At 50.8% G+C, this 12,298-nt stretch overlaps 1 protein-coding gene across 15 annotated transcripts in view; it reads right to left on the bottom strand.

Moving 5' to 3' along the window:
• RANBP3 (RAN binding protein 3) overlaps nt 1–12,298 on the bottom strand; it is a 60,387-nt gene that overhangs the window by 14,903 nt on the left and 33,186 nt on the right. For 9 of the 15 annotated variants that reach the window (XM_021084014.1, XM_021084013.1, XM_021084006.1 and 6 more), the window contains 3 exons: nt 7,290–7,326; nt 7,114–7,200; nt 4,363–4,434 (listed from right to left, as the gene is read on the bottom strand). In XM_021084014.1, coding sequence (XP_020939673.1) covers nt 4,363–4,434; nt 7,114–7,200; nt 7,290–7,326 — 196 coding nt within the window. The remainder of the gene's footprint in view (nt 1–4,362; nt 4,435–7,113; nt 7,201–7,289; nt 7,327–12,298) is intronic. The other 6 variants (XM_021084017.1, XM_021084009.1, XM_021084010.1 and 3 more) reach the window with 1 other exon arrangement.

The following is a 12,298-nucleotide window of genomic DNA, read 5'->3' as shown; positions in this document are numbered from 1 at the left end:
CAGCAGCACTTTGGGCCCCAAAGGTAGCCTTGCCTTTGTGCCTAAGGTCCAACCCATGAGGAAAAAACCCTTGTCAGTTGCAGGGAACAAGATTAAACACAAACATCAGTTGTGTGTTTTCACACACGAGCAGTGAACAATCCAAAAGTGAAGTTAAGAAAACAATTCCATTTACAATAGCACCAAAGAGAAAAAAAAAAAAAACAAAAACAAAACCTGGGAATAAATTTAACAAACGAAAACTATAAAACATGTTGGAAGAAATGTAAAGGCTTAATAGAAAGATACCCCAAAAGGTCCCACAGTGCATGATTTCATTTATATGAAATGTCCAGAGCAGGCGAATCCATGGAGACAGAAAGTGGACTCACGGTTGCCAGAAGACAAAGTGGGGAGTGACTGCTTGAGGGATTGGGTCTCTTTTTGGAGTGACAAGAACATTCTAAAATATATTATGGTGATGGCTGCACAATTCTGTGGATATATAAGAAACCCTTCAATCATACACAAAAACATCACCACAAGCACACCTTGTCAATCCAAATTTTCGGGTATGAAACAAAACCAAGTCAGAATTCCCAATCAAACGGGAAGGCCCCCTTCCTGCTGCCTTCATGTTGGAGAGCCAAACTGCTCTCCATGGGCAAAAACAGGATTAAAACAACTCTCACTGCTTGTTAGTATGAAGGAGCTGAGCCTGACGGGCTTCCAGGAGCCTGCGTTGGTGGAATCTCTCCCGTAAGAGAGGATCATAAAAACCACACTCAGGAGAGTAAGAGAGCACAGGATGCGGGGGAAGATGTGTTGCCAGATGTTTCTTTTGGGAAGAGAAATACTGAATTACATTTCCAAAGATGGTTGGCAATTCAGAAATATTTTAAAACTAGGACGAAAGTCACAGTTTAGGTTAATTTCAAAGAGCCTTTAGAGCTGGCTTTGCAGTGTTCACACTGCAGTTACAGGCTGATCTCACGGCTCTGCTCTGATTCATTTGACCCTTGGAGCTGAGCCAGGCTGACCAGCAGGGGTGACAGGCTTGGACAGCCGATGCCACTGACCACGAGCACTGGGCCCAGTGCCTGGCCCACCCCACAGACACACAGGAAATCCACGCTGAATGCTGAGGTGAATGGATGCACAGGCAGACAAGGTGTGCCACACTCCTGATGGCAACTGGGGACTTGGGACAGAAGGGACCCTGAGCATCAGGCAGGGGCGCTTACGGGGCAGCAAACTCTGGAGGCCCTGCTGCAGGCACCATCTGCACTGAAGAGGTGCTGCTTGATGGCCAAAGCCCTACCATGCCCGTCAAGGTCACAGGGGTGCACAGGCCACTGCACTGGTGTCTGTTCAAAGGCATGTGCACCCCCCCACCCCGAGCTTGTTGGGGGAAGAGGACACTCCTTCTGGGGCTCCCTCTGCCCTCCTCTGAATCATGCCTGAAGCAAGCAGGTTTCTCTCTGGGGTGCTTTCTGTTCCACCTCAGAGACCCCGCAAACAATGTCTCAGGAGGCAGTGCTGGCCACCCCTGAGAGAACTCTGGATTTAGCCAGGAAGACACTGAAATTTCACCTGGTGTGTACTGGAAGTTAATATGAATCCAAGAGAAGATGGCCTGGTGGGAGCCTGAGCGATGAGTAAACCCACTAGGACAAAGGGAGTCAGGTTTCTTTTCTTTCTTTTTTGTCTTTTTGCCATTTCTTGGGCCGCTCCCAAGGGATATGGAGGTTCCCAGGCTAGGGGTTGAATTGGAGCTGTAGCTGCCAGCCTACGCCAGAGCCACAGCAACACGGGATCCGAGCCACGTCTGCGACCTACACCACAGCTCACGGCAATGCCAGATCCTTTAACCCACTGAGCAAGGCCAGGGATCGAACCCACAATCTCATGGTTCGTAGTCAGATTCGTTAACCACTGAGCCACAAGGGGAACTCCAAAGGGAGCCAGGTTTCCTATTGTCAGAAAGAGGGAGAATTGTGAAGGGGGGAGGCTTTAATGAACACTGCTGGCGCTGGACCGGGTACATTCAGGTGAACCTGGGGTTACCTATACATGCAGATGGCGAGCAATGGAGACACAGAAACACATGCTGATGTGACAGTATGCATAGAAACAGGCCTATCTATGTACATGGTCCCGGGTGTGTGAGTGTTCCTGGCTCTGGGCATGGAGAGGGCCTGGGAGCAGTGACAGCCCGACAGCGACAAGCATGCTGAATGCCCAGATCCTGATCTCTAGACACAACTCTCCACTAAGAAGAACCAGGACCCCTGGAGAAAAAGGGAGAGAAGATGAGCCTGGAACGTCTTATGACAGAAAGAAAAGGACATGCTCAAAAGAACGATGGGGACATGGCCAAAGGACACAGGAACCTGCTTGATGGGGCTCCTGCTGGCCAAATCTGGGGTGGATCTGAATAATGAAATAATGAAAATAAAATCTGAATGTTATGATAAATTGTGGTCACAGCAGATTATAATTCATTGACCACTACAGGGGTACAAACATGCACACGGACCTAATAAACACATGGTAAGCAGAGAGGAGAGAAGCTCCCCAGCAGGGTGCCAAACATCAGAGACAGGGGCCAACGAGGAAGGCAGAAAATCCCTACCAGAAAGCCACAATTAACCCAAGCAAGAAAACATCAATGGATGCTATCACTGGAGGGCCACAGCAGGAGGGGGAAGGAGGTGTCCTAGAGTCTCAGCGTATCTCACCAGTGGAACATATTAATCAAAGGGTGAAAAACCACTTTCCAGTGAAGGCACTGGGCAGATCCCACCCTAACGAAGGATGAGTAACAGGAGAGTCAACACTATGTGCCACCTGCTACAGTGCACCAGGAAGAACTCAGCTTCATCTCTGTGGTATTCTAGCTCCAATCGCCAGGATACACTGGACAATCATACTGATGAGCTCCTCCCAAATAACCGGCCTGCACTCTTCAAGGTCATAAAAGCCAAAAGACCAAGGGACTGTTCCAGATACATGGTGTGTGAGCCAGGAGCTGACCCCTTTGCTATGAAGGACATAGTTGTGATGACTGGGGAAAATTGAACGGGGTCTCTAGGTAATGGGATACAGGCTTCCCCAAAAATTAAAGCTAAAAAATAACAGGCAGGCAGGCAAGGAGCTAAGAAGTTCACTCTGCAGAGCGGTTGGGCCAGTCTGTCGCCACCGTACATGGCAGCGGGGTCCAGGGACTGGGTTATGTCAGGCCTTGGGGGCAGGTCTGAGCTGCCTCCCTCGTTCGGAGCCACCCACTCTCAACGTTGCAAAATGAAGGTTCTGGGGGAGAAGGGAGAGCCAGGTCCTCACTCACACACAGCAGAGGCAATCACGAGATTCCTAAGAGGGCGGAGAGCTGGCTTCAGCAGCTGATGACCCACCACGGCTGGCACCGCCCCCACCATTCGGAACATGACCCTCTATGCCAACAGGTCTCCCCAAGAACCTCTAAAAACCAAGCTCTTCTTTAGGAGCCGTGAGTGGGTCAGCTCAAAACAGTCTGTGTTTAGACTCAAAACGAATTCAACTGTTTGAAATAGTGCCATCAAATCAACCCTCAAAGTTCTAACAACTTGCCCCTCCCCTTGATGGTGCCCTCATGCCTGAGTGTGACTTATCTTGCCAGGCTTTTGAAGTCAGCAATGAATTTATATAAGGCAGGTTGGGTTACAGAATTCGGGTGGTTACACTTGGTCATTAAATCTTTTATGAGGAATTTTAGCCACGTGGGAGAAACATTCAGGAAATCTTGGAGTTGGTTCTCTAGCAAAAGACCAAAAAAGGAAGGCTCCACATTCTTTAGAAAGGATCAAGCGGTTTTCCTTAAAGTTTTAAAGCTATGACTAAATGTATTTATCTAAACAGATCTAAGTAATATTAATTAATGTTGAGAATACACAGAGGAGTCTGGAAAATTACAGAAACTTCAGAGTAGTTTACCTTTGGGGTGGTAGAGTGAATGGGAAAGGGGCAGGCGGATTCTTTTACTCGATGTATTTCCAATTTTCTAATGATACAAGTGTGTTAACGGTGTAAAAGTTTGAAAAACGAGTAGTATGCCCCATTATAGATTTTTTTTTTTTTTTTGATTTTAAACACTTTTAAAAAAAGGACTTGAAATTCCTTGTAACCAGGTCCTGCTAGCAGAAACAGAAGGGCTTATGAAACCATCTCACACTGGATTCCAAGTCTACGAGTTGAAAAGTTGGGAAACATTTAGGAACTGAAAAAGACTACTGATTTCAAACTGCCCATTCCCATTGAAGATCTTACTTTATAACATCAACTGCTTTTCATCCCAGGAAACCCCCAGTGGCTAGCTGTCAAAGGCAAGGGGATGTGAGGGCTCACCTGGTTCTGAGTCAGAATTGCCTGCAGATGGCTCGCAGAAGGTTGATGGCATAAAAACATTGTTTTTTGATACTGTCGACAAAGAGGTGCAGGCAGGGGAGGGAACAAGAGGAAAAACAGTGTGAGTAGGTGGGGCAGATGTGCAAGGGATCACTTCCCTCACCTGAGGGCTCATCTCCAGGCCCCCACTGTTAGGGGGAGGGAGTCAGCATTAAGGCTCCGGCCTTTAGCCACTCCCAATAAAAGTGACCCAGGGACTCTTTCTACGGCAAAAGTGGGTCAGAGCAGGCTTAAACTGACACTGAGCAGTCGGCTCTGGTCCTCCATGGCCACCTGCCTTGTCCTCATGCCCCTGAAGAGGCAGTCAGGAGGGAAATGGACGCCCCAGATGTTCTGAGTCTCCCCTGGGGCTGAATCTCAGACCCTGCTCCTTGTCATACTCAGCTGCAATCTGCCTCCCCTCACCTATCCAGGATCTTACTCCACAATATCAACTGCTTCCTGGGAGCAGACCAAGCAATAGTGTAGCAGGGCTGAAGAACTAACTGTGCTGACAGAGGGCAGCTAAGTGGGCTCAGAGGCACTGCTGTCTCTCCACTTCCCTAATGGCTGAGGGCTAAGCAGCTCCTGGGTGGTGATGCATGAAAGGAGAAGGACAATGTCTAGTGGTCCTCTGCCCCTTCGGCCTGGGACCACAGCACAAATCACCTCCTTTCTCCCCCACTGCAGAAAGTGTAGTTCAGCAGTGGGTGGAGGATGGGAAGGAACACAATCAATGGCTAGGGAGCACAAGTTCCCTTCTATAGTTAGGGCCATGTAACAGGCGTGCAGAGATCCTTAAAAACAGGATGTCAGGAGTTCCCGTCGTGGCGCAGTGGTTAACGAATCCGACTAGGAACCATGAGGTTGCGGGTTCGGTCCCTGCCCTTGCTCAGTGGGTTAACGATCCAGCGTTGCCATGAGCTGTAGTGTAGGTTGCAGATGCGGCTCAGATCCTGCGTTGCTGTGGCTCTGGCGTAGGCCAGTGGCTACAGCTCTGATTCAACCCCTAGCCTGGGAACCTCCATATGCCACGGGAGCAGCCCAAGAAAAATGGCAAAAAGACAAAAAAAAAAAAAAACCAAAAAAAACCAGGATGTCAACCACAGCCTGGACTGCAAATCGTCTAGACAGCTTCCCAAAGCCTGGTAGGTGAAAGACAGTGCCTCTATTCAAGAGGAGTCTCCCACAGTGTGGAAAAAGGACATGTCAATGTCCAAAGTCAGTGTTCAGGGGAACAGGTATAAAACCAAGTGTGTCACAGGGATGATCTTAAAAGGACATTCACTCTCTACCATGTACACTCCTGTGATGTGTGCATTGCTCTTTTTTTTCTTTTTCTTTTTAAAAATTTTATGGTTGCACCCGCAGCATATGGAGGTTCCTGGGCCAGGGATTGAATCTGAGCCACAGTGGTGACCTATGCCACAGGTGCAATGCGGGATCCTTTAACCCACTACATTGAGCTGTGGATCGAACCTGCACCCCTTGCAGTGACCCCAGCCACTGCAGTTGGATTCTTTTTTTTGCTTTTTAGGGCATATGGAGGTTCCCAGGCTAGGGGTCAAATCGGAGCTACAGCTGCTGGCCTACACCACAGCCACAGCAATGCAGGATCTGAGCCTACACTGCAGCTCTCGGCAACACCAGATCCTTAACTCACTGAGTGAGGCCAGGGATTGAACCCGCATCCTCATGGATACTAGTCGGGTTCGTTACTGCTGAGCCACACCAGGAACTCCTGCATTACTCTAAGTAGAAACAAAGCTTACAGGAATGTCTTTTCTCCCTTCAAGTGGATACCCTTAAGGCTCACAGTTGTAAATGTTTTACATGAATTCCCAAGAATGAACTTCAAGCTGGGGAGTTGGAGAGAGTCTCTAAGGCAGCAGAGAGCATGGAATGATTCCAGAGTGGACCAAGCCAGGACACAGTAGGGGCAGGGGTGCGCCAAGCCCTGCTGCAGCTTTTACCCTCCAAAGCACTGGGGCGTGCCCAGGCCTGCAGAGCCTCCCACTAAGGAGCCCGGCATCTACCCTGGGAACCCATCTCTTTCTTGCACCAGCCTTTGTACACCAGCTGATCTGCTGGCCTCTGCGTTTGTGCAGACTTTTCCTTCAGCCTCCAGCTTCCAAGCCCTTGGGCACAACCACTCCACAGGGATGGGATCCTGGTCTGGCCAACCCTTCCAGGCTTCCCTAAGATCCCCTCCCCTTTGGGAGCTCACAACATTCCACCGCCAAAGTGTCTGCTACGGCCACTTGGCTCACTGTGTGTGTGTGTGTGTGTGTGTGTGTGTGTGTGTGTCTGGGCTTCTCAAGTGGACCACCAAGCTCTAGGCACATGACTAAAGGGTCAGGACGACACCCCGCTTCCCACAGCTTCAGTTTACAGACATAGCCAGCTGGCAGTTTGTGCAAGGTGAATGCGTAAAGAGCCCTGACGGTCCTTTTCCAGGGCTGACTTCATGGGCCTTCCTAATTAATTATTCCACTAGTTCCCAATCCTCTGTAAGTGTCACTGATTCCAGACAGGGGCACCTGTGCTACACGCAAGAACACTCTAACCTCACTCCTGACAGAGACTGGGCCTCGGGTTGATTCTAACCAGATGTGCATGCGGAACAGACCAGGGGTGTGAGACGCTGGAGGGGAGCAGCGGGCTTACACACATGGATGCTTTTACCATCCAATAAAGGTCTGCAACCATTACCTGACTGTGAAGGTGGGAACTGTGTTAAAGAGGACGTTCTTTCTCGTTTGACAGGAGGGCAGTAATTTCCATCTTCTCGGTCGGAATCTACAGAAAATAAGGAAGAAGGGGAGAAAAATCAGGCTGCTTCTACTTTTACAACCAAAGATGGTGAAACATTTGAGAGATGTCCTCACCTTCTCCACCTTCGGGGCTGGAGCCTCCGGCTGACCTCTGGAACGAGAACACATGTCAGGGTAGTCAGAGAGGGCTGAGCTGCCCAGGGCCCTGAGTTCTGCCACGAACGGATCCCAAAATGCAGTGCTGAGGGTGAACTCAGCCACCGAGATCACAGACGGACTTTCAATCTAACACTCAAAAACCCGCGTGGACCTTCCGCGTCTGCCTCGCCAGGCCTTGTGCCAAGGAACCCTCTTAGTGACTGGGGACGCATTCTCAGCACAGAATCTGTTTCCTTCTTTCTCCGCTAATGCAGCTAACTGGCGTGCCCCCCTGCCCCACCTGTGAAACTGAATCTGGCCAAAGCGCATTTTGTCAACTGCTGGAAAGCAACCCTCTCTCCACTCTGAAAGGCAGCAGGACCCTGACACTAGCCGCATGACATTGGTCCATTCCTTGCCCTGGTGTAGCCCATGGTGTGGAACCCTGTTTCCAGGTGTGCTATTATTTCCAGAGCAATGAAGAGCTTTGATGCCTTGGACCTAAGTGTTCAGAACAGAATTACCAGGTACAACAACTCAGACTGTAAAACCCACTGAACAATCACAAGCCAAGATAGAAAGGTAACTAAAGAACTTCCTCCTCAACAACCTTTAGTTTTAGAAGTGAACAGTAGCAATCAAGAAGTCTTAAAGCGACACTTCCTCCCGCCCCCCAATTCTGGGATAACACACAATTCCTCATTCCCCTCTCAGGGACTTGGGATTCTTCAGAACTAAGCAGACAAAAGTGAACTGTGAAGGGGTGACTTCATGGCACTGGTTCAAGAGCAAGCAGGGGAGCCAATTTCCTTATTTTCACAAAAGCCCCTCAGGGGTCCAGTTTAGCCAAATGAGGACCACCTGCCTGGAGGATCTGTTAGGGAGTAAATGAGATGATGCACGTGAAAGTGCTTTGCAAGCTGCAGAGCAACACGTAAAAGCAGTAAAGGCTGTGGACGAGGAAACTGCAGGAGGAGCCGGGCGGAACTTCCCCCATAAAGGGCCAGAAAGTATTTTCAGCTTCACAGGCTGCACGCTGTATATTCTTTACTTTGTTTTTACAATCCTTTAAAAACACAGACACCGTCTTAGCTCACAGGCTGGACAAAAACAGGCTGTGGGCCAGTTTACAGACCTGTCCTAAAGGACAGTGAGAGGCCGAGCAATAGTAAGAAAAGGATCCTGACTTGGCCTCTCCCCTCCCCACCCGAGACATCCATCAAAATGCTCAGGAAATGCGAAACCCTCATAACACAACAGGGATTTGGTAGTCCTTGGCGGCAACTGTGCACATACCATGGAGCCCCAGACAAATAAAATACCAGAGGAATCCAGCAGGCTGGCTCTAGATGAGCATGAAACAGTGACCAGAGCCTGAGAGAGGAGCGAGGTGTCACAGCCCTCTTGGAAACCAGTAGAATCTAATTGGTTTCTTCCAGCTCTGCTATTTCGTAACTGTGAAAACCTGGGCAAATTATTTCACTAGCCCAGGCTTCCACTCCCTCACTTGGAAAAAGGTGGTGCAGGTGCTTCCTCCGCAGGGAGGGAGGTGCAGAAGGTCAATGGGCTAAGCAGGTGGCCCACACCTGGACCAGGTGAGGCAGCACTCTCCCAGCAAGCCCACTTCTGTGGGGAGATGACACACCCAGGGGCAGTGCTGGGGGAGGTGGAGCAGAGCTCAGGGAGACACACCCAGGAGAGCGCGGGGTGAGGTGTGAATGGGAGAGCCAGGTGAGGGACCAGGGTGAGGGACCCTTGGAGGGGTGATGAAGAGTGTCTTAGTATGGGGGAGCCAAGAGACGCATTCTCGCAGCCCTGTCATTCTGACAGCTCAGAGCCATGTCATAGAACACCAGGTCTTCTCTTGGGATCATCCCTGCCCTGGGCAACATCATCAAGGTGCAGGCTCCAGGTCCCTCCCTTCTATTGCCCCAGAGCAGGCCAGGCCATCCCCAGCCCACCCCGCCCTTCAGTCCCATCCTCAACTTCTCCCCTTTTCCTTCAACAAGCATTTCAACTCTACCAAACTGGCTCATAGCAACCCCCTGGGGCCAGTGGGATCTGCTGTGTCCTGAATGGAAATGGCTACCCTCTCTGGCCTCTATAGATGCTGTTCCCTCACCACTGACACCCTCCCTTCCCTCACCTCCCAGAGGAGAACCCCTTGGTCCTGTGGCCTCACCGCTCCCTGCACTCCTCTGTGGCTCTTATTCTGGTCGTGTGGTCTGTGTCAGGGTCCCTCACTAACCTGTAAGTTCCAGGAGGCTCCTGGTGGCCAGCATATTGGGGGCTCTCCTGGAATGTGTTCAGTAAAGCACACAGTTCCAGGCACTCTCTGGGCCACTGAGAGGCAGCCAAAGCACATGTCCCCCAAGTTATACACAGAGCAATGGTCCTGAAGGCTGTGAGGCCTGAGCTTCCTTCTGTCTCTCAGGTGCTGTGGAGGACAGTCCTCCGCCACCTCAGTCTCAATAGGTTCCCCCTGCTCCCTCACAGCTGCCCTTTCCCAATGGCTAGCTAGGTTAATTTTTACATGTGTGAATTTCCCAGGGTTCCTTCTGCTGTGGATTTCTTTCTTCCTTTTTTTTTTTTTTTTTAAGGGCCACACTCACGGCATATGGAGGTTCCCAGGCTAGGGGTCAAATTGGAGCTGCAGCTGCCGACCTACGCCAGAGCCATGGCAATGCCAGATTCAAGCCGCATCTGCGACCTATACCACAGCTCACGGCAACACTGGATCCTTAACCCATTGAGGCCAGGGATCAAACCCACAACCTCGCGGTTCCTAGTCGGATTTGTTCCCACTGCACCATGTCGGGAACGCTCTGCTGTGAATTTCTAGTTTCATTCTGTTGTGGCTGGAGAAGACTGTGATTTCAATCCTTTTAAGTCTATAGAGACTTATTTTGTGGCCTAGTGAGTGGTCTACCCTGCAGTTCCCTACTTGCCCTTGAGACGACCATGCACTCTGCTACTACTCACATCCTTTCTGATGTGAAGCACTGAGGTCTCCAACAATGTGACAGAACTGCCTAGTCTCCCTTCTTTCTGTCAGTTTTTGCCTCGTGTATTCTGGGGCTCTTTTTTTTTTGGCTGCCCCACATCACATGGAGTTCCAGGGCCAGGGATCAGATCTGAGCTGCAGTTGTGACCTACACCACAGCTGCAGCAACCCCGGATCCTTAACCCACTGTGCTGGGCCAAGGACTGAACCTGCATCCCAGTGCTATGAAGATACTGCTGATCCCTTTGTGTCACAATGGGAACTCCCTGGGGCGCTCTTTTTCCTTTTCATTGCTTTTTAGGGCCACACCTGCAACACATGGAGGTTCCCAGGCTAGGGGTCTAACCAGAGCTACAGGTGGTAGCCTACACCACAGCCTCAGCAACACTGGATCTGAGGTGCATCTGCAACCTACACCACAGTTCATGGCAATGCCAGATCCTTAAGACACTGAGCTAGGCCAGGGATCGAATCCACATCCTCACGGATATTAGTCGGATTCGTTTCCACTGAGCCACAACGGGAACTCTACCCTGGGGCTCTTTTAATGTCACCTTTCTTTACTTCTGCCAGAAACACCCCACGGCTTGCAGGGATCTGGGTCTTCTTGAAAATTTGATGAGTGTTAGGAGCCTTTCCCCAGAAGCATACCCAGACCTTTGGGGCTGCAGCCCCACCTCTCAGGGCCTAGGACTGCTGAGCCCTGGATGGCCTCCTGCAGCCCTGTCCCCCTTGGTCCGTCCTGCACCACCCCTCCCTGCCGTCACACTCCGGCCTTGCTGTTTCTTTCCTGTTTCCCAAACACGTCAATGCTGTTCCCACCTGGTGTTCCTTCTCCACGTGCTGCTCCCACGGCCGTCCCTGACGGTGAACCCCTGCTCACGTGCTCTCTCATCACCCAGCAAACAGAAGCAGTCCTCTCTACCCGATCCTCCAACCTCTCTTGGGCCTCTACCTTGTTTTGTGTATCACAGCTGGAAGAGATCTAATGTGTCTGTTGTCTGTCTCCTGCTACCAGGAGGCCCTGCCCTGTCTGTTCTGCTCATAGTTCATACACCCAAAACCTGGCTCTGCACAAAACACGCTTGGCAAGTAGCTACCGCACAAATGGAGCTTATGTCCTCTGCCACAGCCTCCTCAGTGACCTGGAAAGGAAAGGGCACCTAGCCAGACAAAACTAGATACTCCTAGATCCCTGGAAACCCTCAAATCCACCCCCCAAATCTATTTTAAGAACCATCCCACAGGCATGTGGCAGGCCTCTTGGTTTTAGAAAGGCTGAGGCCAAGACCTGAGAAGGACAACACAGGAAGATTCTCTCACTGGGAGAACCTCCCAGAAGCTGATGGGAACTTCCTGTGGGTTCTTAAACAGCTGACTCAGAAGCAGTGAGGAAAGTAACACCATTAACTCTCCTCAAAAGGAACCAGTGCAAGGAAGCAGGAAGACAATGCAAAGCGAAGACATTTCTGCTTGCCTTTGGAGATGCCTAGGACAGCTGGCAACCCTCCAGAGCTGTCATGCGAGGAGCAGCCTGCCCCCTGCTGGAGCGAGCCTGAGCCTGCTGTCTGGGCCTGGCTGCCTCATGCTGTTTTCTCCCAAAGCAGGAAAAGGTCTGGTGTGCAGCAACTCCCCTTCAGCCACTCCTGGCCCCACACAAAGCCAAATGCCAGCTCCACAGACACTGTCCTCGGACACAGCAGCCCGATGGGCAGGACCTCTTCCATGTCAAAGTGGCCTGGCACCACCCTCGGCTCCAACCAAGGAAGCAGCTGTTCAGGGGTCAGCTTAGAACAAACAATGCCTGGGACACACAAGGGATTGGGCCCTGCCATTCCAACTCTTGGACTCCAAGAGCCTGTAGCCCACAGCTCAGGAGTCACTGCTATAGGCAGTGAGGAGGATTTTAAGCAGACTTTCTGGGAGGGAGTGAGGACAGAAGCAGGGTGTGAAGCCTCCTTTCCTTCTCTGCTTCTTCCCA

This window comes from Sus scrofa, chromosome 2 (genome assembly GCF_000003025.6).
Source record: "Sus scrofa isolate TJ Tabasco breed Duroc chromosome 2, Sscrofa11.1, whole genome shotgun sequence".
NCBI lineage: Eukaryota > Metazoa > Chordata > Mammalia > Artiodactyla > Suidae > Sus > Sus scrofa.
Note: the sequence above shows the minus strand (reverse complement) of the source record. Positions and strands in the feature narration are given on the sequence as shown.